We start from the raw sequence: 25,934 nt of genomic DNA on the forward strand, positions 1-25,934 counted from the left end.
CCCTGAAAGGGTTAATAATAATCACCGGTACATTAAATGTCTTATTTTATGTTAATATAGACATTTTCATTAATCCATCTATTATATCTTCTTCAAAATTATGTAAGAAACATGTTACATAGCATATAAACATGCAGTGTTTATTATATGCGATGTATATTTAATAATCACTCTTTGCCACATTAAATGTCTTATTTTACGTTAATATAGACATTTTCATTAATCCATCTATGATATAAGAAACATGTTACATATCATGTAGCATATAAACATGCAATGTTTATATGTTATCGAGTGGAGAGTGGGATGGAGAGTAAACATTACATTTTCTCTGATGCAGCACAGTGCAAAGAAACTGCTGTCAGAATAATACAGGACCACGTACAAGTCATCGTGCAAAACAATGAAATCAAAGAAACACGTTTGCTAGGAAAACCAGGAAGTAAACTCAGTATAATGATCTGACTTCATTCATACGATAAAAGAAAGGACCTAATTAAATCAGCAATTACAATGAAAAATGGAGTGTACATAAATGAGTGTCTAACAAGAAAACGTCAAAACCTTCTGTTCAGGCTGAGAAAACTTAAACAGGAAAACAAAATACATCAGTGTTTCATGCGAGATGGGAAAATACTATTAAGGAAAACATCAACAGGACAACAATATACTATCTCAAACGAACATGATTTCTCTACCTTCCTTAGAAAAGTGGACATTTCTGTAACAGATTAGATAAGTGCCCTTAATACATATATACGTGTGGTGCATATAGTGTACGTTACTATTATATTGTCCATTATTATTTTTATTATTTTTTTCATCACTAGCTAATGCTAACTACCTCCAATACTTTATACTTCTTTCTTACTGCTATTAATTGCTCATAATTTTATGTTACAAGTCAAATCTTACTCCAAATTAATATTATTCATTGTTCTTACCTGTCCATTTAATTTTGTTTACCACTACTTGTTTTTTTAGTCACTTTTTATTGTGTGTGCAATTAGTATACATTCCAATTACTTTTTGCAAGTACCAAAACTATCTTTTGCTAGCTAGTACCAACTACCTCATTTTTTTTACTTTTCATTGTGCAATAAACTGCTCAACTTATTTAATATTACAAATCAGATCTTACTCCTAAACCAATATTATTTCATAGTGACTATCTGTCCATTTAACTTTGTTTACCATTACTTAATTTTAGTCCCTTATATATTTTTTCCTTTATTTTAGCTTTATATAACTATCTTAGTTCATATATTCACAATTGTTAAAATAATCAAGGTGCTATTCTCAGATGCTAAAGTGTTATAAGTTCACTATTTTGCCATTATATTCCAAAGCTCATTTATTTGATTACCACTTTATTGTTCACCACAACTTATATTAGTCCCTTTTATATTATAATTTTATATTATAATTCTAACTTTAAAGAATTACCTTTAAAGTACTACCTACTATCATATTCCCAAGCTCCATTATTTGATCATCACTTTATTTGTTCACCACAAATTATTTTAGTCCCTTTTATATTGTCTCCTTTATTTTAGCTTTAAAAAAATTACCTTAGCTCATTATTTTTACATTTGTTAAATAATTCAGGTGCTATTTTTTAGCTTTAGAATATTTACTTTGTTTTATACTTAATTCTAACTATAGATTCACTACAAATCTTATGATTAGAAGCATTGATCCTGATACCAACCTCTTATTGAATGACTTAAATGAATCAAACAGTTACTGTAATTACTACGCAGCAGAACAATCAAAGGCACTTCTCAGAGCCAACAAAAACATAACTGTCTTTAACTACAATATCAGATCTTTAAGCAAGCATTACGATGACCTCATAGCATTACTAAATTCCTTGCATGCCAATATGTCCATCATTACACTAACTGAAACCTGGCTAAAGCCTGATACTACAGATGTCTATGCCATTCCTGGTTACACAGCCATACACAACTGTAGGACAGATCAACAAGGGGGTGGCACAGCTATATACTACTCAGACCAACTAGAATGTATCACTAATACTTGCACAAGGGATGAACATGGGGAATATATAATAGCTAAATTCAAATCCAAATACCTACAAAAACCTCTCACAGTGATAAACATCTACAGAGTTCCACAGTCAAACATTAGCCAATTTAGTCAAAACCTAGGAAGTATGATAACTGATGCACGCACGAACAAAGATCACTTACTACTCTCAGGTGACTTCAGTATAAATCTCCTGCAAGACCAGGACCCACACGTTACTGAATTCACAAACACAATGAGTAACTGCATGTTGCTACCAACAGTAACAAAACCTACAAGAGTTACGGAGACTAGTGTTTCCCTACTTGACCACATCTGGACCAACACCATATCCTTACAATCAGGCATAATTACAGATAATACCACAGACCACTACCCTACTTTCCTCATAACAACTCTTGGTAAATTACCCCAAGACACTACTAAAGTCACCTTCAGACTTCACAATGAGGCAGCCATTAATAACTTCACAACAGCAGTAACAAACATTGACTGGCACACTGAGCTAGAAATCTATACAGATATTGATGAATGTTTTAATAATTTTCTAAAAAAGACCCAATACCTCTATAACAAGCACTGCCCTAAAAAAACTAAACAGATGACAACTAAGAGACTGAACAGTCCCTGGCTAACACCCAGCATTCTCAAATCCATAAATACAAAACACCGATATGAAAAACAGTACAGAATGGGTCACATAACCAGAGACCAAACAAAACGTTACTCGTCTATCCTAACCAGCCTGATAAGAAGGGCAAAAAAATTGTATTATGAGAACAGATTATCCAACTTACGAGGTGATATAAAAAAGACCTGGAAAACCCTATCAGAAATTCTGGGAACAAAAAAGATATCACGAAATAGCGAAATAAAATTAGCAAAATCAGATGAACCCCAACTCCCACCAACAGAAACAGCAAACAGACTCAATGATTTCTTCTCCACTATAGGACAAAACCTTGCTAATAAAATCCCAAGCTCAGATACCCCACCAAATGACTACCTCACTGGCAACTACCCGAACACACTGTTTCTAGCTCCGACTAACCCATACGAAGTCTCCCTTATTATCAACGCACTAAAAAACAAGGCAGGAGATTTAAATACCTTACCACCCTTTATATACAAAAAAGTGTCACAAGTGCTATCACCAATCATTGCAACACTCTTTAACAAATCCATTGAATCCTCCACCTTCCCTACAGTTCTCAAAATAGCAAGGGTCACCCCGATCCATAAAGGAGGAGACCAAACAGAGTTGAATAACTGTAGGCCAATATCCAATTTACACCCTCTCTCAAAAATCTTCGAAAAATTAATTCATAAACGAATCTACTCCTACCTCATCTCCCAAAACATACTCAACCCCTGCCAATTTGGATTCAGGCCTAATAAAAATACTAATGATGCTATTATACACATGCTAGAACATATATACACTGCAATAGAGAAAAAAGAAGTCCCACTGGGGATCTTCATTGACTTACGTAAAGCTATTGATACAGTTGACCATGACTTGCTCCACGTAAAATTGTCACACTATGGTATAAGAGGGCACTCCCTCAACTACCTCAAGTCATACCTCAGCAACAGAAGCCAACATGTGTACGCAAATGGGGCAAGCTCTTCCGCACAACCAATTACAGTTGGTGTCCCACAGGGAAGTGTCCTTGGCCCTCTTCTCTTTCTCCTATACATAAATGACCAACCAAATGCTTCGCAATTACTCAAACCCACACTATTTGCAGATGACACTACATACGTCTTCTCTCACCCGAGCCCAGTCACGCTAGCCAATACTGTAAATACCGAATTACAGAAAATATCTACCTGGATGAGGACTAACAAACTTACACTAAACATTGACAAAACCTACTTCATTCAATTTGGTAACAGAGCTACAGATGTCCCTCTTAACATAATGATAAACGGATCACCTATCACAAAGCTAACAGAGGGAAAATTCTTAGGAATCCACCTTGATAATAGACTCAAATTTCATACACATATACAACAAATTTCTAAGAAAATTTCCAAGACTGTAGGCATACTATCGAAGATACGGTACTATGCTCCACAGTCAGCCCTCCTGGCCCTATATCACTCTCTTATTTACCCCTATCTCACCTATGGAATTTGTGCATGGGGCTCAACAACAATTAACCATCTCAGACCACTAATTACCCAACAAAAGGCTGCAGTTAGAATGATAACAAATTCTCACTACAGGCAGCACACTCCACCAATATTCAAAACACTCAACCTACTCACCATACAGAACATCCATACTTAATATTGCACCTATTACATACATAGAACGCTTAACTATAATATTAACCCTCCCCTCAAACATCTCCTTGCCAACCTCAACAGAACACATGACCATAACACAAGGCACAGATCACTCTTTGATGTTCCTTGTGTCCATCTCACGCTATGCAAAAACTCAATGCACATAAAAGGCCCTAAAATCTGGAATTCATTACCTGTAAATATAAAAGAAACACTACCTGTTTATAAATTCAAGTCTCTTCTCAAAGATCACTTACTCACCCAAAACCAAATAAATACTGAATAACTGAACCTTATAAATTGTATATCTTAAATGTTTCTCACAATTATATCACATAAATGTTAAACCTAAAACCCAATCTAACAGAATACTCCATTCGACTGAATGTACAGCAATGCATGCAACCATATGACCTGTCTTTGTAATACTCATTTGTGCTTTATAGTTATCTGTTTACAATAATGTCTTATCACTGATTTCATCATTGCTTAGTTAATCTTAAGTTAATTTTAAGCCAGCCCATAATGCTATGCATATAAGTGGCTTTGGCATGCTGCTCTTACCTGTATTTTTTTGTACCTCTGTATGTATGCTAAAATTACTAAATAAATAAATAAATAAATAAATAAATAAATTAGAGAAAACTGTGAATCTGGCGACTGGTGCAGTAACCGCCCTTCATATGCATTTGTTTACAATTCTTGGCATGAATTATTCATTATTTCTCCCTTTGCTTATGATGGCATCTAAAGGTAGTTGTTAGAAACGATTAAACTCAGTGAACATGGTAATAATATGGCTGTGTAGTGTAATAATATGGCTGTGTAGTGTAATAATATGGCTGTGTAGTGTAATGATATGGCTGTGTAGTGTAATAATATGGCTGTGTAGTGTAATAATATGGCTGTGTATTGTAACATAGCTGTGTAGTGTAGCCCAGGGGGAAGGGCTACATACGTGTACTGTACCCACATCTACCGCTACCTACACTTACATACTTCCTACAAATAAATACTACTCACCTCTTGCCCTACATTAAGACTACAAATATTTTAAGGTTAGTAATGAATGTACTGTAGCAGTAAATGACAGATTAAAGAGGTGTGTGCAAAGTGGACTAGGGTGCAAGCTTTTGTAGAGAAACACCACCCTGACCAAGCTGAAACAAGCCATATCTGCAACATGTTCAGTGACAAAACCCTGTCCCACTTCAGGGAAATCTTAGATGCCAGAAACAGACCTCTGTGGACAGATTTGTTGTGAGACAGGGGTCCAGTGACTCTCAAGCTGGTCCTAGTAGTATTAAAAGACAGAGAAGAGAAGTAACCCCAGAGAAGGCTTTACTACCTAAAGTCTTTATGGAGGGGGATTCCCCTTCCAAACACTAACTCCTCCCTCTTTCCTCTTCCCTATCTTCCAGAAACCAGCATTAGCCTTCAATAAAGGTATGAAAAACTTACATAATTGTTATAAAATTATTTTTTTTGTGAATATTTTTGTCTGGAACTGATTAATTGTATTTCCATTAATTCTTATGGGAAATATTAATTCGGTTTTCGGCCATTTCGGTTATCGGCCAACCTTCTGGAATGGATTACAGCCGATAACCGAGGGTCCACTGTACTTGTTTTCTTAGTTTTCTCTGTATTAGGACTGAAGAAGCCACTCGTGGCAAAATGTTTCCTTTAATAAATGTCCTGAATTGTACATAAGTGTCTTTTTATACATCTTGTCGGTATCACCAAAACAATGCTGCTCAGATGTTGCTGCTGCTGCATTGACAAGTCACGTTTACAAGTAGTCAGCCAATAGCATGCCTGACTGTTGGAGAAACGCCCACAACACACAGGACATGTGCGCCATTGAAAAGGCATTGCTTTCCGACTACCAACAGTGTATGAATTGTTTTTTAGTGGACTCAGAGTTAGCGGAACTTTATTTGGCCGAAGCTAATTGGTCTACTAACGGTTTCCAAAGTTAGTGGAAACGCTAATCCACTATACAAAAAGTTAGTTCCGCCAATTAGCAGTTAGTGGATTAGCGGAACTGTGCCCACCACTGCTCTTTCCTATATTCACTTTTAATTTTCTTCTTTTACATACCCTACCAAACTGATCCACCAACCTCTGTAACTTCTCTTCAAAATTTCCCAAAAGCACAGTGTCATCAGCAAAGAGCAACTGTGACAACTTCCACTTTGTGTTAGATTCTTTATCTTTTAACCCCACACCTCAGGTTAATATCCCTCTAATACTGATTTTCTCTCCTACAGGTTCATCCTCTATGGCAACTGTATGTGGTGGTAGCCTGGCTCTAATGGATGCAGGTGTCACCATATCTTCACCAGCAGCTGGGGTAGCGGTTGGCCTAGTTACACGCTATGATGAGAACAACACACTCCAAGATTATAAGATTCTGACTGATATATTGGTAAGAATAATTAATAAAAACAAAACAGAACAGGATTCTAAAGTTGACAGTACTTCATACTAGTGATGGGATGAGAGCAAAATTTTCGCCAATACCATTACTTGATTTTAGGCTGATACTGATACAGTACCATCAAAATTAGCTGATATCAATCGATAGCTTAGTACACTCCTACTTAACATAAAATTAAAAATTAAAATACAGTGGAACCTCCACTTGCGAGCACATCCACGTGTGAGTTTTTCCAAATATGAGCAGTCACTCAGTCGATTTTTTGCTTCCATACACGAGCAAAATTTCCATAAGCGAGTGGGCCTCCAGGGAGGTTCCTTAACCCTTTCAGGGTCCGTCCCATAGATCTACGGCTTTACGGTGAGTGTCCAAACCGTAGATCTACGCCATGAGCTCAGCTCACTCTGATAAACTGTGAGTGGTACATTTGGGCCTAGATATGAGAGAATACATCTATGTGGTATGTGTGCACCACATAAAACAGATCCTGCAGCACACTGTGTATAATGAGAGAAAAAACTGAAATCATGATTTTTCGATTAAAACAGCGACTTTGCAGTGTTTTTTCGTATGTTTTTTATAGTTGTATTTGCGATTTCTTGGTCTCATTTGATAGAATGGAAGACATATTACAGAAATAGAGATGATTTTGATTGGTTTTAGCACTGGAAGTGGCTTGAAACTGAGCTCAAAGTAGCGGAAATGTTAAATTTTTGCTGAAATTCAAGAGTAAACAAACGACCTCACACATCTAATACATGTCAGCTGGTGGGTCTAATATACATTCACAAATATGGTGATGATATTTATACAATTATTACAATATTGCGTAACAGTAAATCTTCTATTTTTTGGTGTGAATAAAAATTCATTATGTGAATAAAAAATCAAAATGGAATTTATTTGTAAAGCCTCAAAATGTAACTAATGAACAGAGGAAATGTTAGTTTAGTGCCAGGAATACCTACATTGTTTATTCTGGAGCCTATTTTGAAATTGGAATATTTTGAACTTTGTGTTAAATTGGCCAAATTAACAATTTCCGATCACTTTATTTTGTAGTTGAAACAGTTGACTTGGCGATTTCTTGTGCTCAATCGATAGAATAGAAGTAATACTAGTGAAATAGCTAAGAATTTGGTTGATTGGAATAATGTAATTGGCCTAAAATGGGAGTCAAAGTCGGCAAAATCGCCGATTCATAAATATCGCTGACACATCAAAATTCGCGAGAGCATAATTTCGTCAATTTTCCACCAAATTTCGTACTTTTTGTTTTATTACCTTCACAAAAAGATTCTCTACGATTTCATTAGAAAAAATAACAAATTTTTTTTTTTTAAATTCTTGGACACTGGTGCGTGACTTCAGATTTTGACCTTGGACCCTGAAAGGGTTAACGCTGGTGAGGGGCTCTTGCTCTTGATCTAGGGAATTGGATCTCGCTTGTTTGTTGATCTATCTTATTGAAACTTGGGCAGTGTATGACGGAAAGATGCTTCTTAATGTACACCAAAAATGAAAGAAATCGGACAATAAATAATGGAGCTTACTTCTCAGCCATTAGCCACCCCTTAGCGGTATTTTCTTATGGTTTTTATGGTTGTATTCTCTTTTTTTTTTTTTTTTTTTTGGTCTCATTTGATGGAATGGAAGATATATTACAGAAATAGATATGATTTTGTTTGGTTTAACAACAAAAAGTACTTTGAAATGGAGCCCAAAGTAGCAGAAATGTTCGACTCTTTGGCGCTGTTCAAGAGTAAACCAATGACGTTACTGTCCATTTCAATATGCGGTCATGAATGGGTTGACATTATTTATACAATTATTACAATAATGCAGTAGTCTGCATAACAGTAAGTCTTCTATTTTTTGTGAATAAAAATTACAAATTATTTATATTGTAATAAAAATAATAATACGTATAATAATAATAGTATAATTTTTTTTTTTCAACAAGTCGGTTGTCTCCCACTGAGGCAGGGTGACCCAAAAAGAAAAAATCCCCAAAAAGAAAATACTTTCATCATCATTCAACACTCACCTCACTCATACATAATGACTGTTTTTGCAGAGGTGCCCTATACAACAGTTTAGAAGCATATATAAAGATATGTAACATATCCCTCCAAACTGCCAATATCCCAAACCCCTCCTTTAACCCTTAAACTGTCCAAATGTAGATCTACATTTTTTCAACATTTGAAAGTATGTAAAAAGAAGTTTGATCTACTTTTTTTTTCTGTTGTATTTGAAAATACAGCAGGGCCCTGCTTTACGGCGTTTCACTTTACGGCGTTCCGCTAATATGGTCATTTCAAATTATGACCAAAATTCGCTATACGGCTCCCCCCACCTGACTTTCTAATACGGTCACCGCGCCCCACCTTGTTTGTTTACATTCTTCGTGAGCTCAGTAAGCACTAAGTCTCTCCATTTTGTCTGGAAACTCCAAAATTTCAAATGTTTTTAAAAGTTATTTCATATTTTATATATACTCTGATAATTATACTTATGTATACCTGTACTTAAATAAACTTACATACTGTGCTGGCGTGCAGGTACACATTAAAATCAGTAAGAGTGTCTTATGTCTCCAGACGTCATATTAGTAATGATAATAATAATCATCGAGTCTCATTTAAATGTCGTATATTATGTTAAATACACATTTTCATTAATCCATCTATGATATTTTTTCAAAATTATATAATAAACACGATACATAACATAAAAAGATGATAAATACACCCCACAATAGAATAAATAAACATAAATATGAGATGTGGTAGCAGACGACTTGCACAAGTGACGCCATATTAGAAATGCTAATAATAATAATAATAATAATAATAATCACCGAGTCTCATTAAATGTTGTATATTACGTTAATATACACATTTTCATTAATCCATCCATGATATTTTTTTCAAAATTATATAATAAACACGATACATAACATAAAAAGATGATAAATACACCCTACAATAGAATAAATAAACGTAAATATGAGATGTGGTAGCCAGATAACTTGTACAAGTGATGCCAAGAATAACATTTTCTCTAATCTAACATAAGAGAAAATTTGTTACTGGGGGTAATTGTAGAAAATTATTCCTTTCGTATGTATGTAAGTAAGTTTATTCAGGTATACACAAATACAGTTACATAGATTATCATACATAACAACATATGTGTAGAGAACCTAGGATAATCCAAAAAAGTGACTTATTTCCATTGCCTTCACTCAGAGCATCATTTCTTCTCAAAATGATGTTACATGAGAATGGGAGTGTTCTTCTTTATTTATTCTACCGTATCAATGTAGAGACAACCTGTACACAATGTAACTTGTACACAAACCAGACGTGTACACTTCGTTTACAAAACTTACCTTCGCCTGGTTTGTTTACATAACTCTGCGCCTGTCCTCTCTCATGCACTCATTCTTTCTCTCTCTCATTTATTCGTTTTATCTCATTTACTTACTCCTGACCCTACATTAAGACTACAAATATTTTAAAGTAAGTAATGAGTGAACTGTATATACATTTTATTGCTCTGGGATGCTTAAATGTAATAGAATATTATGTGTAGGTGGGTTGGCCTGGTATGGTAGCCCGGCTGACTACCATGCATACCACACTTGATTTCTTACAATAAATACTACTTGTCTCACCCTATATTTTAAGGTAAGTAATGAGTGAACTGTATATACATTTTATCGCTCTGGGATGCTTAAATATCATAGAATTGTATGTGTGGGTGGGGTGGCCTGGTATGGTAGCCTGGCTGACTACCATACATACCACACTTGATTTCTTACAATAAATACTACTTGTCTCACCCTAGATTAAGACTATAAATATTTTAAGGTAAGTAATGAGTGCACTATGTGTGTATTGTACTTTTTTATTGTTTTTTGATGCCTGGTTCTATTGCTAACTTAATATATGTTAGTGTAAACTTGTTATCTAGTGTTTGTATGCATTTGTAAGTGGAAAAAAAGGGTGTTCCACTTTACGGCGGTTTCTGCTTTACGGCGGTAGCCTGGAACCTAACCAGCCGTATAAGTGGGGCCTTCCTGTATGTAAAAAAATGTAGATCTACTTTTGGAGCATTACGCATGTGAACGTAGATCTGTTTGGACAGTTTAAGGGTTAAAGTGCAGGCATTGTACTTCCCATTTCCAGTACTCAAGTCCGGGAAGTACAGTGCCTGCACTCTGAAGGAGGGGTGTTAATGTTGCAGTTTAAAAACTGTAGTGTAAAGCACCCTTCTGGCAAGACAGTGATGGAGTGAATGATGGTGAAAGTTTTTCTTTTTCGGGCCACCCTGCCTTGGTGGGAATCGGCCAGTATGATAATAAAATAAAATAAGTCTGGCAATATAAAAATAACTGGTTTCCCTGAATTCCTTCACTAAATATTACCCTGCTCACACTCCAACAGCTCATCAGGTCCCAAAAACCATTCGTCTCTATTCACTCCTATCTAATATGCTCACGCACACTTGCTGGAAGTCCAAGTCCTTCACCCACAAAATCTCTTTTACCCCCTCCCCCAACTTTTCGAGGACAACCCCTACCTTGCCTTCCTTCTCCTACAGATTTATACTCTCTCCATGCCTTTCTACTTTCATTCATTCTCTCTAAATAACCAAACGACCTTAACAACCCCTCTTCAGCCCTCTGACTAATACTTTTATTAACTCCACACCTTCTCGTAATTTCCACAATCCAAATTTTCTGCATATTTCACCACACATTGCCCTTAGACAGGACATCTCCACTGCCTCCAACCACCTCCTTGCTGCAGCATTTACAACCCAAGCTTCACACCCATATAAGAGAGTTGGTACCACTATACTTTCATACATTCCCTTCTTTGCCTCCAAAGATAATTTTTTTTGTCTCCACATATACCTCAATGCACTACTCACCTTTTTTCCTTTATCAATTCTATGGTTAGCCTCATCCTTCATAAACCTATCTGCTGACACGTCCACTCCCAAATATCTAAAAACATTCACTTCTTCCATACTCTTTCTCTCCAATGTGATACCCAATTTTTTTTTATCTGAAACATTTGATACCCTCATCACCTTACTCTTATCCATGTTCACTTTCAACTTTCTACCTTTACACACCCTCCCAAACTTGTCCACTAACCTTTGCAACTTTTCTTTAGAATCTCTCATAAGCACCGTATCATCAGCAAAAAGTAACTGTGTTACCTCCCATTTTGTATTTGATTCCCCATAATTTAATCCCACCCCTCTCCTCAACACCCTAGCATTTTCTTCTTTTACAACCCCATCTATATATATATTTACCATGGTGACATTACACATCCCTGTCTAAGACCTACTTTTACTGGGAAGTCATCTCCCTCTCTTCTGTATACCCTAACCTCACTAACCTCATAAAAACTCTTTACAGCATTTAGTAACTTACTACCTATTCCATATACGTACTGTACTTGCAACATCTGCCACATTGGTCCCCTATCCACTCTATCATATGCCTTTTCTAAATCCATAAATGCAATGAAAACTTCCCTACCTTTATCTAAATACTGTTCACACATATGTTTCAATGTAAACACTTGATCTACACATCCCTTACCTACTCTAAAGCCTCCTTGCTCATACGCAAACCTACTCTGTCTTACCTCTAATTCTTTCAATAATAACCCTACCGTACACTTTTCCTGGTATACTCGGTAAACTTATTTCCCTATAATTTTTACAATCTATTTTGTCCCCCTTCCCTTTATATATAGGAACTATACAGTGGACCCTCGACATTCAATATTAATCCGTTCCTGAGAGCTCATCGAATGTTGAAAATATCGAAAGTCGAATTAATTTTCCCCATAAGAAATATGTAATGGAAATCAAATTAATCCGTGCAAGACACCCAAAAGTATGAAAAAAAATTTTTACCACATGAAATATTAAGTTTAATGCAATAGAATAATTACAATAACAACAATAACAATAGATTAATAACAATAGAATAATTGACACTTACCTTTAATGAAGATCTGGTGGTGATTGATGGGATGGGAGGAGGGGAGAGTGTGGATGGTGTTAGTGTTTAGAAGGGGAATCCCCTTCCATTAGGACTTGAGGTAGCAAGTCCTTTTCTGGGGTTACTTCCCTTCTTTTAATGCCACTAGGACCAGCTTGAGAGTCACTGGACCTATGTCGCACAACATATCTGTCCACAGAGCTCTGTACCTCCCGTTCCTTTAAGATTTGTCTAAAATGGGCCATAACATTGTCATTGTAATAGTCACCAGCACGGCTTGCAATAGCTGTGTTAGGGTGATTTTCATCCATAAAGGTTTGCAGTTCAACCCACTTAGCGCACATTTCCTTAATCTTTGAAGTAGGCACAATGGATTCCACAACTGGCATAAGCGTCTCAGGGTTAGCCCCAAACCCTTCAAAATCTTTCTTAATTTCCATACTAATTCTCACCCTTTTTATCAGAGGGTTGGCACTAGAAGCTTTCTTGGGGCCCATGGTGACTTATTTTGCAGGTGCAATCACTAAAAACGCTGTGATAATATGAAATGTTCTGAATGTAAGTTTGGATGCGACCGCGGTGGCTGGCTTGTAAACACTGGCACCCACGGGACAAGTGAGGCGCGCTCAGGCCACACGTGGACGCATCTCGAACAGAACGAATCACGTTGGGCGAGTTTTTTAGCTCTAGCCGAGGCAAAATTTTTGTGTTAAAATGTATCGCTAGGCGGATTTAACGTTATGCAATGCGTTCGTTAGGCGAGGGTCCACTGTAGAAAGCAAGAGTAATATCAGAGGGGCCTGGAGACGGGACTGATGAACAAAGAAAATATTATTTTAGAGCCAGGAATGTCTGCATTGTTCATTCTGGACCCTATTTTGAAATTTGCATATTTTTTAATTTTCGTGAAATTGGCCAAATTGCAAATTTCTGACCACATTATTGGGTAGTTGAAATCAGTAAATGGGCAGTTTCTTGTACTCAATCGATTGAAAAAATGGAGTTCTAAAGAAATAGCTATGAGTTTGGTTGAATGGAACAATGGAATTAGCCGAAAATAGGGCTCAAAGTGGGCGAAATCACCGATTTGTAAATATCGCCGAGGTCAATAACTTCACGAGAGTGTAATTCCATCAGTTTTCCATCAAATTTCGTCCTTTTGGTGTCATTACAATTGAGAAAAGATTCTCTATCATTTCATATGAAATTTTTTTTTTTTTTTGGGGGGGGGGGGGAATTTTGTGACACCAGGACACACCTCAGGATTTGGGGTTGTGACAGTCAAGGGGTTAAAGAGAGATTGGACAAATATATGAGTGGGAGGGGTTGGATATGATTTGTGTCATGGGTACATAACATAAGAAAGGAGGAACACTGCAGTAGGCCTGTTGGCCCATACTAGGCAGGTCCTTCACAGATCCAACCCACTAACAGAATAAATGTACCCAAGCAATAAGCGTTCACAATTCTATTTGGTATAAACCTTGGTAATAAATACCGACAAGTTGGTTTAGAAAGACACGTAAGCAAACACTATAACATATTTATTAGAAAACGTTTCGGTCCTGGGACCTTGATCACTTCTAACATACAGAGGTAGAAAGACATTATATATATGCGGAGAGTGAGATGTGACGCACGTGACCTGAGGAATGTCATAAGAACATAAGAATGGAGGAACACTGTAGAAGGCCTACTGGCCCATGCGAGGCAGGTCCTTATCAAAACAACCTCTGCCTATGATGAGGACCAGTAGACGATGAAATCATGTGACTCCTGTGTTGTTGGGTTGGTGCTGCTTAAGTATCATGTATGCCAATGTTTTTGAAATTTTGTAGAACGCAACACTGGAAATTTTGTAGAATGCAACACTGGAAACTACAAAATTTCAAAAACATTGGCATACATGATACTTAAGCAGCACCAACCCAACAACACAGGAGTCACATGATTTCATCGTCTACTGGTCCTCATCATAGGCAGAGGTTGTTTTGATAAGGACCTGCCTCGCATGGGCCAGTAGGCCTTCTACAGTGTTCCTCCATTCTTATGTTCTTATGACATTCCTCAGGTCACGTGCGTCACATCTCACTCTCCGCATATATATAATGTCTTTCTACCTCTGTATGTTAGAAGTGATCAAGGTCCCAGGACCGAAACGTTTTCTAATAAATATGTTATAGTGTTTGCTTACGTGTCTTTCTAAACCAACAATTCTATTTACTCATCTTGACTGTGTGCTAATGGAGTTACAGGAAGCTGACATCGAAGAAATGCTGAACACTGACAATGATGCACCTGTTGTGCATTCCTTGAATGATGGTGAAATTAGACAAATTGTGATATATAAATAAGCCGTAGAGTTGATATTAGCATCATATTGAAGTATTTTGTTGTGCCTCCTAAGAGCAGGAATTCTGCTGGAATGGATTAATGCCATTTCAATTAATTTAAATGAGGAAAATTGACTCGGCATGCGAAGAAATCGGGATACGAACAAGGTCACGGAACAGATTAAATTCGTAAGCCAAGGTTCCACTGTACTTGCTTACTTAGTTTTCTCTGTATTAGTACTGAAAAAGGCACACGTGGTGAAACATTTCCTTTAATGAATGTCCTGAACTGTCCTGAACTTACAGTGTCAGCGATCACCAGGGTGTGTTGTCACTTATCGCTATAAACAGAGGAGACGTTTCTGTTCTGCCTGAGGGTGTTGTTGAAGAGTCTGCAGTGGCTGTGGCTGAATCAGAAGCCGCTCAGGCTGAGGGCCAGGAGTCGCAGAACCCGTGGCCCCACCTGGATGACTATTTTGTTCATAGAGGCATGTACCTCTTGTTCCTTTATGACTTTCCTAAAGTGGTTCACAACATTGTCAGTGTACAGGTTGCCAACACGGCTTGCAGTAGCTGTGTCAGAGTGATTTTCATCAAAAAAGGTTTGCACTTCAAGCCACTTTAGTTAGTTTAGTTTAATATGTTTATTATGCACCCCATACCCATCCTGTGGGCGGTAGTCAAAAGATTACAGAGGTACATAATTGGTCCAGGGACTGGACTCCAAAGTTTTCATAGCTGAGCAAGTTACAAAGGTAATGAACTAGATCTGGTCATAATCATGACCAAGTTACAAAGGTAATGAGCTCCAGGTAGAGCTGGTCACACTCATGAATAATTGCAAAGGTAATGAATCATAAACACATTAATCATGAGAATTTACAAAAGTAATGAGCTCCAGGTAGAGCTGGTCAAAATCATGACAAGTTTCAAAGGTAATGAATGATAAACACGTTATCACATGATTACAATCATAGACAAATTACAGAGTAATGAGCAGTTAACAAACATAGCAGGGAATTCATCCATTGCCCCAACAACAGATGTTGCTAGGTGCCTGTCTCTCCTCGGTAGACAGCCATTGCAAACAGCAGCAAGTTGCCCCGGGATCTGCTGCTTGCACGAGCACCATCGACCCTCCCCAAGAGGGCCAAGAAGCCAGTGACTCCGTTAGCAGCCCGATGGAGAGCCCCCCTAGGGACATGTCAGCGTCCTGGTGGACGCCAAGTTGATTGAAGATCCCAGGCCCTCGTGTGCACGGATGTTGAAGCTTGAGGAACTGAGTACACACTGCCTGTGGCACACCTGACAGCTGCCTCGCGGTCGAACTCCGCGATGCTGTCCCTGTAGTGGAAGTTCCTGTGAGCCCGGCACTCCCTGCAGTGCCATCGCTGACATCGTGGGTTAGGGGAGAAGTACCCTCTATAGATGGAGTGGTGCTGGGAGTTGGGTGGGTGAGGCGGGGAAGACGTGCAGGGGTGAGGCGTTATGAGAGGGTCACTGTTTACTACACACGCCCTCCCCCTACCCCCCAGCGGAGAGGGGGGGAGGCGCTGACTGGTCCTGACTCGACAACACCAAATCCTCTGAAACTGCACAACACTTCAACTATTTACGCTGAAACGATGCACTGGGATGTCCGTTCGCTGCTCTGGTATCTTCTCAAAGCATTCACACTGAGTTCTGTTAAGTAGGGACCTGGTCAGCCTCTTTGACCAGGAGCTATCCTTGAAAATCCCGCAGCTAGCCCGCTACACAACCTGCCGTGTCGTCCATGTTGAGCCCAGTCGGCAAGCCACTTTGCACACATTTCCTTAATCTTTGAAGTAGGCAACTTCTTCAATTTCTCTATCCCCTCCTCCAGAGCAGTTTCCTCAGGTCTGGCCTCTTGCTGTTGAAGATGATCTAGCAGCTCATCAGTGGTTAGTTCATCATTGTCCTCCTCCACCAACTCTTCCACATCCTCCCCACTAACCTCCAACCTCAAGGACTTCCCCAATGCGACAGTGGATTCCTCAACTGGCATAGGATTCTCAGGGTTAGCCTCAAACCCTTCAAAATCCCTTTTGTCTACACATTCTGACCACAGTTTTTTTCAAGCAGAGTTCAAGGTCCTCTTAGTCACTTCCTCCCAAGCCTTACCTATAAGGTTTATACAATTGAGGATATTAAAGTGATCCTTCCAAAACTCTTTTAGAGTCAGTTGAGTTTCTGTGGCCACTATAAAGCACTTTTGAAACATAGATTTTGTGTACAGTTTCTTGAAGTTGGAAATGACCTGCTGGTCCATGGGCTGCAGGAGAGGAGTGGTATTAGGAGGCAAAAACTTGACCTTAATGAAGCTCATGTCCCCAGAAAGTTGCTCTGCCAAGTCTGTAGGATGACCAGGGGCATTGTCTAATACCAGGAGACACTTAAGGTCTAATTTCTTTTCAATTAGGTAATTTTTCACATTCGGGGCAAATGCATACACTCATTATTTACCTCAAAATATTCGTAGTCTTAATGTAGGGCAAAAGGTGAGTAGTATTTACTCTAAGAAGTTAGATGTGGTAGCCCTCCTAACCATCCCCACCCACATATTATATACTATGATGATGCTTAAAGCTCCATAGAGTGATAAAATGCATATACAGTAGGGTCCCGCTTTACGGCGTTCCACTAATACGGTCATTTCAAATTATGGCCAAAACTCTCTATACGGCTCCCCTACCTGACTTTCTAATATGGTCACCGTGCCCCACCTGGTTTGTTTACATTCTCCATGAGATCCATAAGCATTAAGTCTCTCCATTATGTTTGGAAACTCCAAAATTTCAAGTGTTTTTAAAAGTTATTTCATATTTTATATATACTCTGATAATTATACTTATGTATACCTGTACCTAAATAAACTTAAACACTGTGCTGGCGTGCAGGTACACATTAACCCCTTGACTGTCACAACCCCAAATCCTGAGGTGTCTCCTGGTGTCGCAAAATCCCCCCCCCCCCCCAAAAAAAATCTTATGAAATGATAAAGAATCTTTTCCCAATTTTAATGACACCAAAAGAACGAAATTTGATAGAAAACTGACGGAATTACGCTCTTGCAAAGTTGACGACCTTGGCAATATTTACGAATCAGCGATTTCACCCACTTTGAGCCATACTTTTGGCTAATTCCATTGTTCCAGTCGACCAAACTCATAGCTATTTCTTTAGAATTCCACTTTTTCTATCGATTGAGTACAAGAAACTGCCCATTTACCGATTTCAACTACCCAATAACGTGGTCAGAAATTTGAAATTTGGCCAATTTCATGAAAATTAAAAAATATGACAATTTCAAAATAGGGTCCAGAAGGAGCAATGCAGACATTCCTGGCTCTAAAATTACATTTTCTTTGTTCATCAGTCACGTCTCCAGGGCCCTCTGATATTATTCTTGCTTTCTATTTTGAATTTTTATTCAAACAAAAAATGGAAGATTTACTGTTATGCAGACTACTGCAATACTGTAATAATTGTATAAATAATGTCAACCCATTCATGACTGCATATTAGAATGGCTACTTGGACATTTATTGGACAATGACATCATTTGTTTACTTTTGAACATCAGCAAAAATCAAACATTTCCCCTACTTTGAGCTCCATTTCAAGGTTCTTTTCATAGTAAAACCAATCAAAATCACCTCTATTTCTATAATATGTTTCCATTCTATCAAATGAGACCAAGAAAATGAAAATACAACCACAAATACTATACGAAAATAGACCACAAAGTTGGCATTTTAATTAAAAAAAGGTCGGAGTTTTTTTTTTTCTCATTATGCACTGCGTGCTGTAGGATTTTTTTTTATATGGTGCACACTGACCACACAGACCCGTTCTCTCACATGTGGGCCTACAGCTTTCTCCTGCTTGATTTGAAGCCACTAGAATTTATGAGTATATATGCGTCAATCACACTGGCTCGTAAGACATATACATGTATATACGACCGAAACAGTCAAAGGGTTAAAATCAGTAAGTGTCTTATGTCTCGAGATGTCATATTGGTAATGATAATAATAATCACCAAATCTCATTAACCCTTTGACTGTTTTGGTCATATATATACGTCTTACGTGCCACTGTTTCGGACGTATTTACACCCGTAAATTCTAGCGGCTTCAAATCAAGCGGGAGAAAGCTGGTAGACCTACATGAGAGAGAATGGGTCTGTGTGGTCAGTGTGCACCATATAAAAAAAATTCTACAGCACGCAGTGCTTGGCCCAGGGTCTTGTGTGGCCACACTGGCCATCCCAGAAGTGCTTGGCCCAGGGTCTGGTGTGGCCACACTAGTCACCCCAGAAGTGCTTGGCTGGGGATCTGGCATGGCCACACTGGCCACCCCAGAGGTGATGGGCTGAGGGTCATCTGGGTTATCGTTGATATTTTCACTAATTCCTTGATCATTAGTGGCTACATTGGTGTCAACTCCACCAAACTCACGTTCTATACCACTTTCCTCAAATAAGAGAATGTTAATATGATGAGGTGTGAGTGAATCACGAGGGTGTGCCAAGATGTTGACCCAAGATTGAGCTGAATGTAACTGGTGCTACCATGTGGTACTCAGGCATCCCTGATGTTTTTCATATGGAGCACACTGAGTGTGCAGATCCATTATCTCGTGTCTGGGCCACTTAGGCCTATCGCACCAAATTTGAAGCCAGGAAAAATAAAACGTAGATCTATGTTCGGAGCGCTAGCGGTAAGAATGTAGATCTACGTTTGGACAGTTAACAGTTAAAGGCTCCCCATTTTCAATTACCCCTGGCACCCCAAATTTACCTACTACTCCCTCCACAACATTTGTACCCACTTTAGCATTGAAATCCCCAACCACAAGTACTCTCATACTTGGTTCAAAACTCCCCATGCACTCACTCAACATTTTCCAAAATCTCTCTCTCTCTCCTCTACACTTCTTTCTTCTCCAGGTTCATAAATGATTTCTAAAACTCACTTTTCACATCCAACCCTTAATTTACTCAACATAATCCTTGAATTAATACATTTACATTCCCCCTTTTCCTGCCATAACTTATCCTTCAACATTATTGCTACTCCTTCTTTAGCTCTAACTCTATTTGAAACCCCTGACCTAATCCCATTTATTTCTCCCCACTGAAACTCTCCCACCCCCTTCAGCTTTGTTTCACTTTGAAGTCAGGACATCCAGTTTCTCATTCATAACATCCACAATCATCTCTTTCTTATCATTCGCACAACATCCATGCACATTCAAACATCCCACTTGGATGGTTTTCTTTTTCTTTTTAGTAGGCTATATGGGAAAAGGGGTTACTAGCCCATTGTTCCCGGCATTTTAGTTGACTTTTGCAACACGCATGGCTTATGGAGGAAAGATTCTTATTCCACTTCCTCATGGATATAAAAGGAAAAGCCATAAGAACAAGAACTATTAAGATAAAATCAAAGAAAATTCAGATGAGTGTGTATACATAAACATGTATAAATTTTATAGTTCTTTATGATCTACAAATCATGTGTTTAAATCATGGCAGTGTAAAGAACATGCAGTAAGGTACATTATAGTGGTTTAATTCTTCTACACTACTGTACACACATAATATAACACGAATGTGTAGTGTGACCTAAGTGTAAGTAGAGATATCAAGACGTACCTGAAATCTTGCATGTTTATGAGACAGAAAAAAGACACCAGCAATTCTACCATCGTAAAACAATTACAGGCTTACGTTTTACACTCACTCGGCAGGATGGTAGTACCTCCTTGGGTGGATGCTGTTTACCAACCTACTACAAATAATATAATAATAGTATAATACTAATAATAATAATAATAATATAATACATATAATAATAATGTACAGTGGTCCCTCAATAATCATACGGCTCGATAGTCTTAATTTTCGAAAATCGTAACATTTTCGTCAAAACATTGGCTCGCGAATCGCCGTTTGACTCGCAAATAGTAGTTTGTCTGGAATGCGTACACACAGCCCCGAGCCACCTCACACTCCATTCCCAGCCAGTGTGCCATTGTTTATCAGTGAGTGAGGATGATCCCATGAGTTTATACGATACATTTCATAATATTCCATTCGTTTTAGTGCTTGCAACTGCTAAATAAGTCACCATGGCTCCAAAGAAAGCTTCTAGTGCCAGCCCTTTGGTAAAGAATGTGAGAAACACATATAATTTAAGAAAAAGTATGTAGAAAAATATGAAGGTGGTGGTGGTAGAGTGGAAGCAGTTGTAATAGTGGTAGAGGGTGCTAGCAGTTGTGATAGTGGTAGAGGGTGCTAGCAGTTGTGATAGTGGTAGTGATGGTGGTAGAGGGTGCTAGCAGTTGTGATAGTGGTAGAGGGTGCTAGCAGCTGTGATAGTGGTAGAGGGTGCTAGCAATTGTGATAGTGGTAGAGGGTGGTAGTGATGGTGGTAGAGGGTGCTAGCGGTTGTGATAGTGGTAGAGGGTGCTAGCAGTTGTGATAGTGGTAGAGGGTGCTAGCAGTTGTGAGAGTGGTAGAGGGTGGTAGCGATGGTGGTAGAGGGTGCTAGCAGTTATGATAGTGGTAGAGGGTGGTGGCGATGGTGGTAGAGGGTGCTAGCAGTTGTGATAGTGGTAGAGGGTGGTAGCGATGGTGGTAGAGGGTGCTAGCAGTTGTGATAGTGGTAGAGAGTGCTAGCAATTGTGATAGTGGTAGAGGGTGGTAGTGATGGTGGTAGAGGGTGCTAGCAGTTGTGATAGTGGTAGACAGTGGTAGTGATGGTGGTAGAGGGTGCTAGCAGTTGTGATAGTGGTAGAGGGTGCTAGCAGTTGTGATAGTGGTAGAGGGTGCTAGCAGTTGTGATAGTGGTAGAGGGTGGTAGCAATGGTGGTAGAGGGTGCTAGCAGTTGTGATAGTGGTAGAGGGTGGTAGTGATGGTGGTAGAGGGTGGTAGTGATGGTGGTAGAGGGTGCTAGCAGTTGTGATAGTGGTAGACGGTGGTAGTGATGGTGGTAGAGGGTGGTAGCGGTTGTGAGAGTGGTAGAGGGTGGTAGCGATGGTGGTAGAGGGTGCTAGCAGTTGTGATAGTGGTAGAGGGTGGTAGTGATGGTGGTAGAGGGTGCTAGCAGTTGTGATAGTGGTAGAGAGTGCTAGCAATTGTGATAGTGGTAGAGGGTGGTAGTGATGGTGGTAGAGGGTGCTAGCAGTTGTGATAGTGGTAGAGGGTGCTAGCAGTTGTGATAGTGGTAGAGGGTGCTAGCAGTTGTGATAGTGGTAGAGGGTGCTAGCAGTTGTGATAGTGGTAGAGGGTGCTAGCAGTTGTGATAGTGGTAGAGGGTGGTAGCAATGGTGGTAGAGGGTGGTAGTGATGGTGGTAGAGGGTGGTAGTGATGGTGGTAGAGGGTGCTAGCAGTTGTGATAGTGGTAGACGGTAGTAGCGATGGTGGTAGGTGGTAGTGATGGTGGTAGCAGTTGTGATAGTGGTAGAAGGTGGTAGTGATGGTGGTAGAGGGTAGTAGTGGTTGTGGTTGTGATGGTGGTAGAGGGTGCCTTCTTCAGTGATTCAGCAATTCTACCAACTACAGAAAACACCACCGCCTCAGCTGCTGCTTCACCACCATTGTGGACGGCTTATGCTCTCAGTGGCCCTTATACACCCAACAACACAACACAGCACCTCTCGTGACGTACATAATGACTTATTTTCATTCTAGAGTATATTCCATGTTTCTATGTTATTATGTTTATTATGTCATATTAGTTGAATTGTGATAGATAAATAAGCTGTAGAGTTGATATTAGTGTCATATTCTCCAACAATAAACTCGCCTCCCCTCCCTCTGCCTCATCTGCCATACACCAGCAAAAGTCTTCAATAAATGTAAGGTGATGTTAAATGTTCATTTATACATTTTATTAGTGCTTTACATTTATTTGGCATTCTTTTCTGCATGTAAATCTATATTTAAGTTAGGGAAGTGACCCCTGAAGTGACCTAGAGTCCTTATGGAGGGGGATTCCCCTTCCATACAATAACCTCTCTTCCCTCTCTCCTCCTCCCTGTCTTCCATTCATCAACAACAGCCTTCAATGAAGGTAACTGTCATGTTGAATGTTCATTATTTTGTGCATGTAAATCTGTCTTTAAGGTAAAAAAAAAAAAATAGTTGTTGATACTTCTGGGTGTCTGGAACGAATTAATTGGATTTACATTATTTCTCATGGGGAAAATGGATTCAAATATCGTCAATTTTGATAATAGTCACACTTCCAGGAACGGATTAATTACGAAAAACGAGGGACCACTGTACTATATAATAATAATTATAATAATAGATGGCTTAAAAAAGCCGTCACTAGATGGTAGTGATTACCACAACAATGCGGGAGCGGTTGTGGCCGCCTCCACCTGTCACATAATGACATTTTATTCATTCTAGATTATATATCAGGTTTCTATGTTTTTTATATTGTTTATTATGTCATATTAGATTAATTGTGATGGATAAATATGCCGTAGAGTTGATATTAGGGAAATTATTGAAGTAGTATTTTGTCGTGCCTAGAATTCCACGGGAACGGATTAATTCAATTTCATTTAATTTAAATGAGGAAAATTGACTTTGCAAATGAGCAAATCCAGATGCAAGCAAGGTCACGGAACAGATTAAACTTGTAAGTAAAGGTTCCACTGTATAAAAGCTTAACCATTGTCACAACTAAGTTGCACCTAGGTTATGGAAAGCCATCCTGAACCCACTTGATTGTCTGCAGTAATATTTTCCTCAACATGAATATGAATTTTACAAGTTCATTAAATTTCAAAGCAAACAGTAACCAGAGTGCAAGTGCGGGAATATAAAAGTACAGATGAGTCACAAGGGTGTTAGGAAATTTGACCAGTTGATCAATTCTGGGGAAGCCAGCACTGAATCCCCTGTTTTATCTCTACATACTAAAGATGTGTGTTGCCCATCAATGGATCAACTCTAGTGGTAAACTTAACTTTCAGAGAAGCAGAAGTGCAGAGTGCAATATAAATTATCTTGCACAGCAAAAGTAGATCTCCATGCATGGCAAACACATGGAAGCGCACTTGGCATGGCATCTGAACAACAATGACCTGCGAATCCCCATCCAGTGCTCCTCAGAGCATTAATAGAGACCATAGTCTCCCTTAACACAAAGATAATTTAACCATTATGTATATCCATTTTAGGTAGTAGGTTGGTAGACAGTAACCACTCAGGGAGGTACTACCATACTGCCAAGTGAGTGTAAAACAAAAGCCTGTAATTGTTTTATATGATGGTAGAATTGCTGGTGTCTTTTTTTCTGTCTCATCAACATGCAAGATTTCAGGTACATCTTGCTACTTCTACTTACACTTGGGTCACACTACACATTCATGTACAAGCATATATATATATATACACACACCCCTCTGGGTTTTCTTCTATTTTCTAACTAGTTCTTGTTCTTGTTTATTTCCTCTTATTTCCATGGGAAAGTGGAACAGAATTCTTCCTCCGTAAGCCATACTTGTCATAAGAGGCAACTAACATGTCGGGAGCAATGGACTAGTAACCCTTTCTAAAAGATAAAAAGAGAAAATTTTGTTTTTCATCTTGAGCCACCCTGCTTCAGTGGGATATGGCCAGTGTGTTGAAAGAAAGAAAGAATGTATATCCACAGTTTCCTTGAATAAATTATGGTTATTTGCCCTTGTCCTTTTAGTATATGTATGGTAGTCCTTTCTTGTACATCTTTCACTTTTCTGTTTAATTTTGTAGTTTCCTTGGCTACTTTTACTCAGTTCTTGTCCCTCATTTGAAGGACCAACCATTCTTTGAAATTCTATTGTTTTTCAGTTTTTCTTTTCCTGGTTAATTTTTGAACTCCATTATTTTCTCTGGCCTTGTTATTGTTTCAGCCTTCAGTCATGGCTGTTTTGTTGAAATCTGTAGATTTCACAAAGATTTAAGTGGCCAAGTTAAACTAATTAATTTTCAAACTTGGCTTGTATGTACTAGTATATCTTTGAAGAGTAAGAGTGCTAATTATTCTGGGTTATGTTTCTATGGCATATTGACAAAAAGTGATGAACCTGTGTGGGTGTGTGTTACCATAATATATTTTATTATTTGTAACAGGGTATAGAAGACTACATGGGAGATATGGACTTCAAACTGGCAGGAACTTCTAAAGGTATTACAGCACTTCAGGCAGATGTAAAAGTCCCGGGAATTCCTTTGAAAGTAGTGATGGAGGCAATACAACGAGCCACAGATGGAAAAGCAACTATTCTGACTATTATGAGGGACACTATAGCTCAACCTCGTGAACAGAAGAAAGAGACAATGCCTTCATTAGAAAAGATAGATGTACCAGCCCATAAGAGGAGCAGAGTCATGGGCCCTGGTGGCATGCATATTCGGCGAGTGCAGTCAGAGACTGGAGTTCAGGTAAATGCTACTACAACAAAATCTGAAGTCTAAATAGAAATGAAACAAATCATTAATTCTAAGATACATGTATTAGAGGATATATAAATTGAGTATACTGGTTGTTCTTAAGTGTTTAGGAAAGGGTATGTGATCCATAATAAAAAAAATTATATTTAAAATGTGTGAGCATTGCACCTCTCTGCTAGTTTTTTCTTCATAACAGTACAGTCATACAATAAACTGAATGCATAGTCACTAAACTTGCTAATTGAATGAATGTTTTATATTATTTAACAATAAATATTTTATATATTTTTTT

The 25,934-nt window shown here is 38.5% G+C and overlaps 1 protein-coding gene across 1 annotated transcript in view; it reads left to right on the forward strand.

Annotated features, from left to right (window-relative positions):
- PNPase (polyribonucleotide nucleotidyltransferase 1) overlaps positions 1–25,934 on the forward strand; it is a 132,427-nt gene that overhangs the window by 92,388 nt on the left and 14,105 nt on the right. The window contains exons 9-10 of the mRNA XM_053770381.2: positions 6,621–6,778; positions 25,322–25,633. Of these exons, the coding sequence (XP_053626356.2) occupies positions 6,621–6,778; positions 25,322–25,633 (470 nt within the window). The remainder of the gene's footprint in view (positions 1–6,620; positions 6,779–25,321; positions 25,634–25,934) is intronic.

This window comes from Cherax quadricarinatus, chromosome 4, assembly GCF_038502225.1.
Source record: "Cherax quadricarinatus isolate ZL_2023a chromosome 4, ASM3850222v1, whole genome shotgun sequence".
NCBI lineage: Eukaryota > Metazoa > Arthropoda > Malacostraca > Decapoda > Parastacidae > Cherax > Cherax quadricarinatus.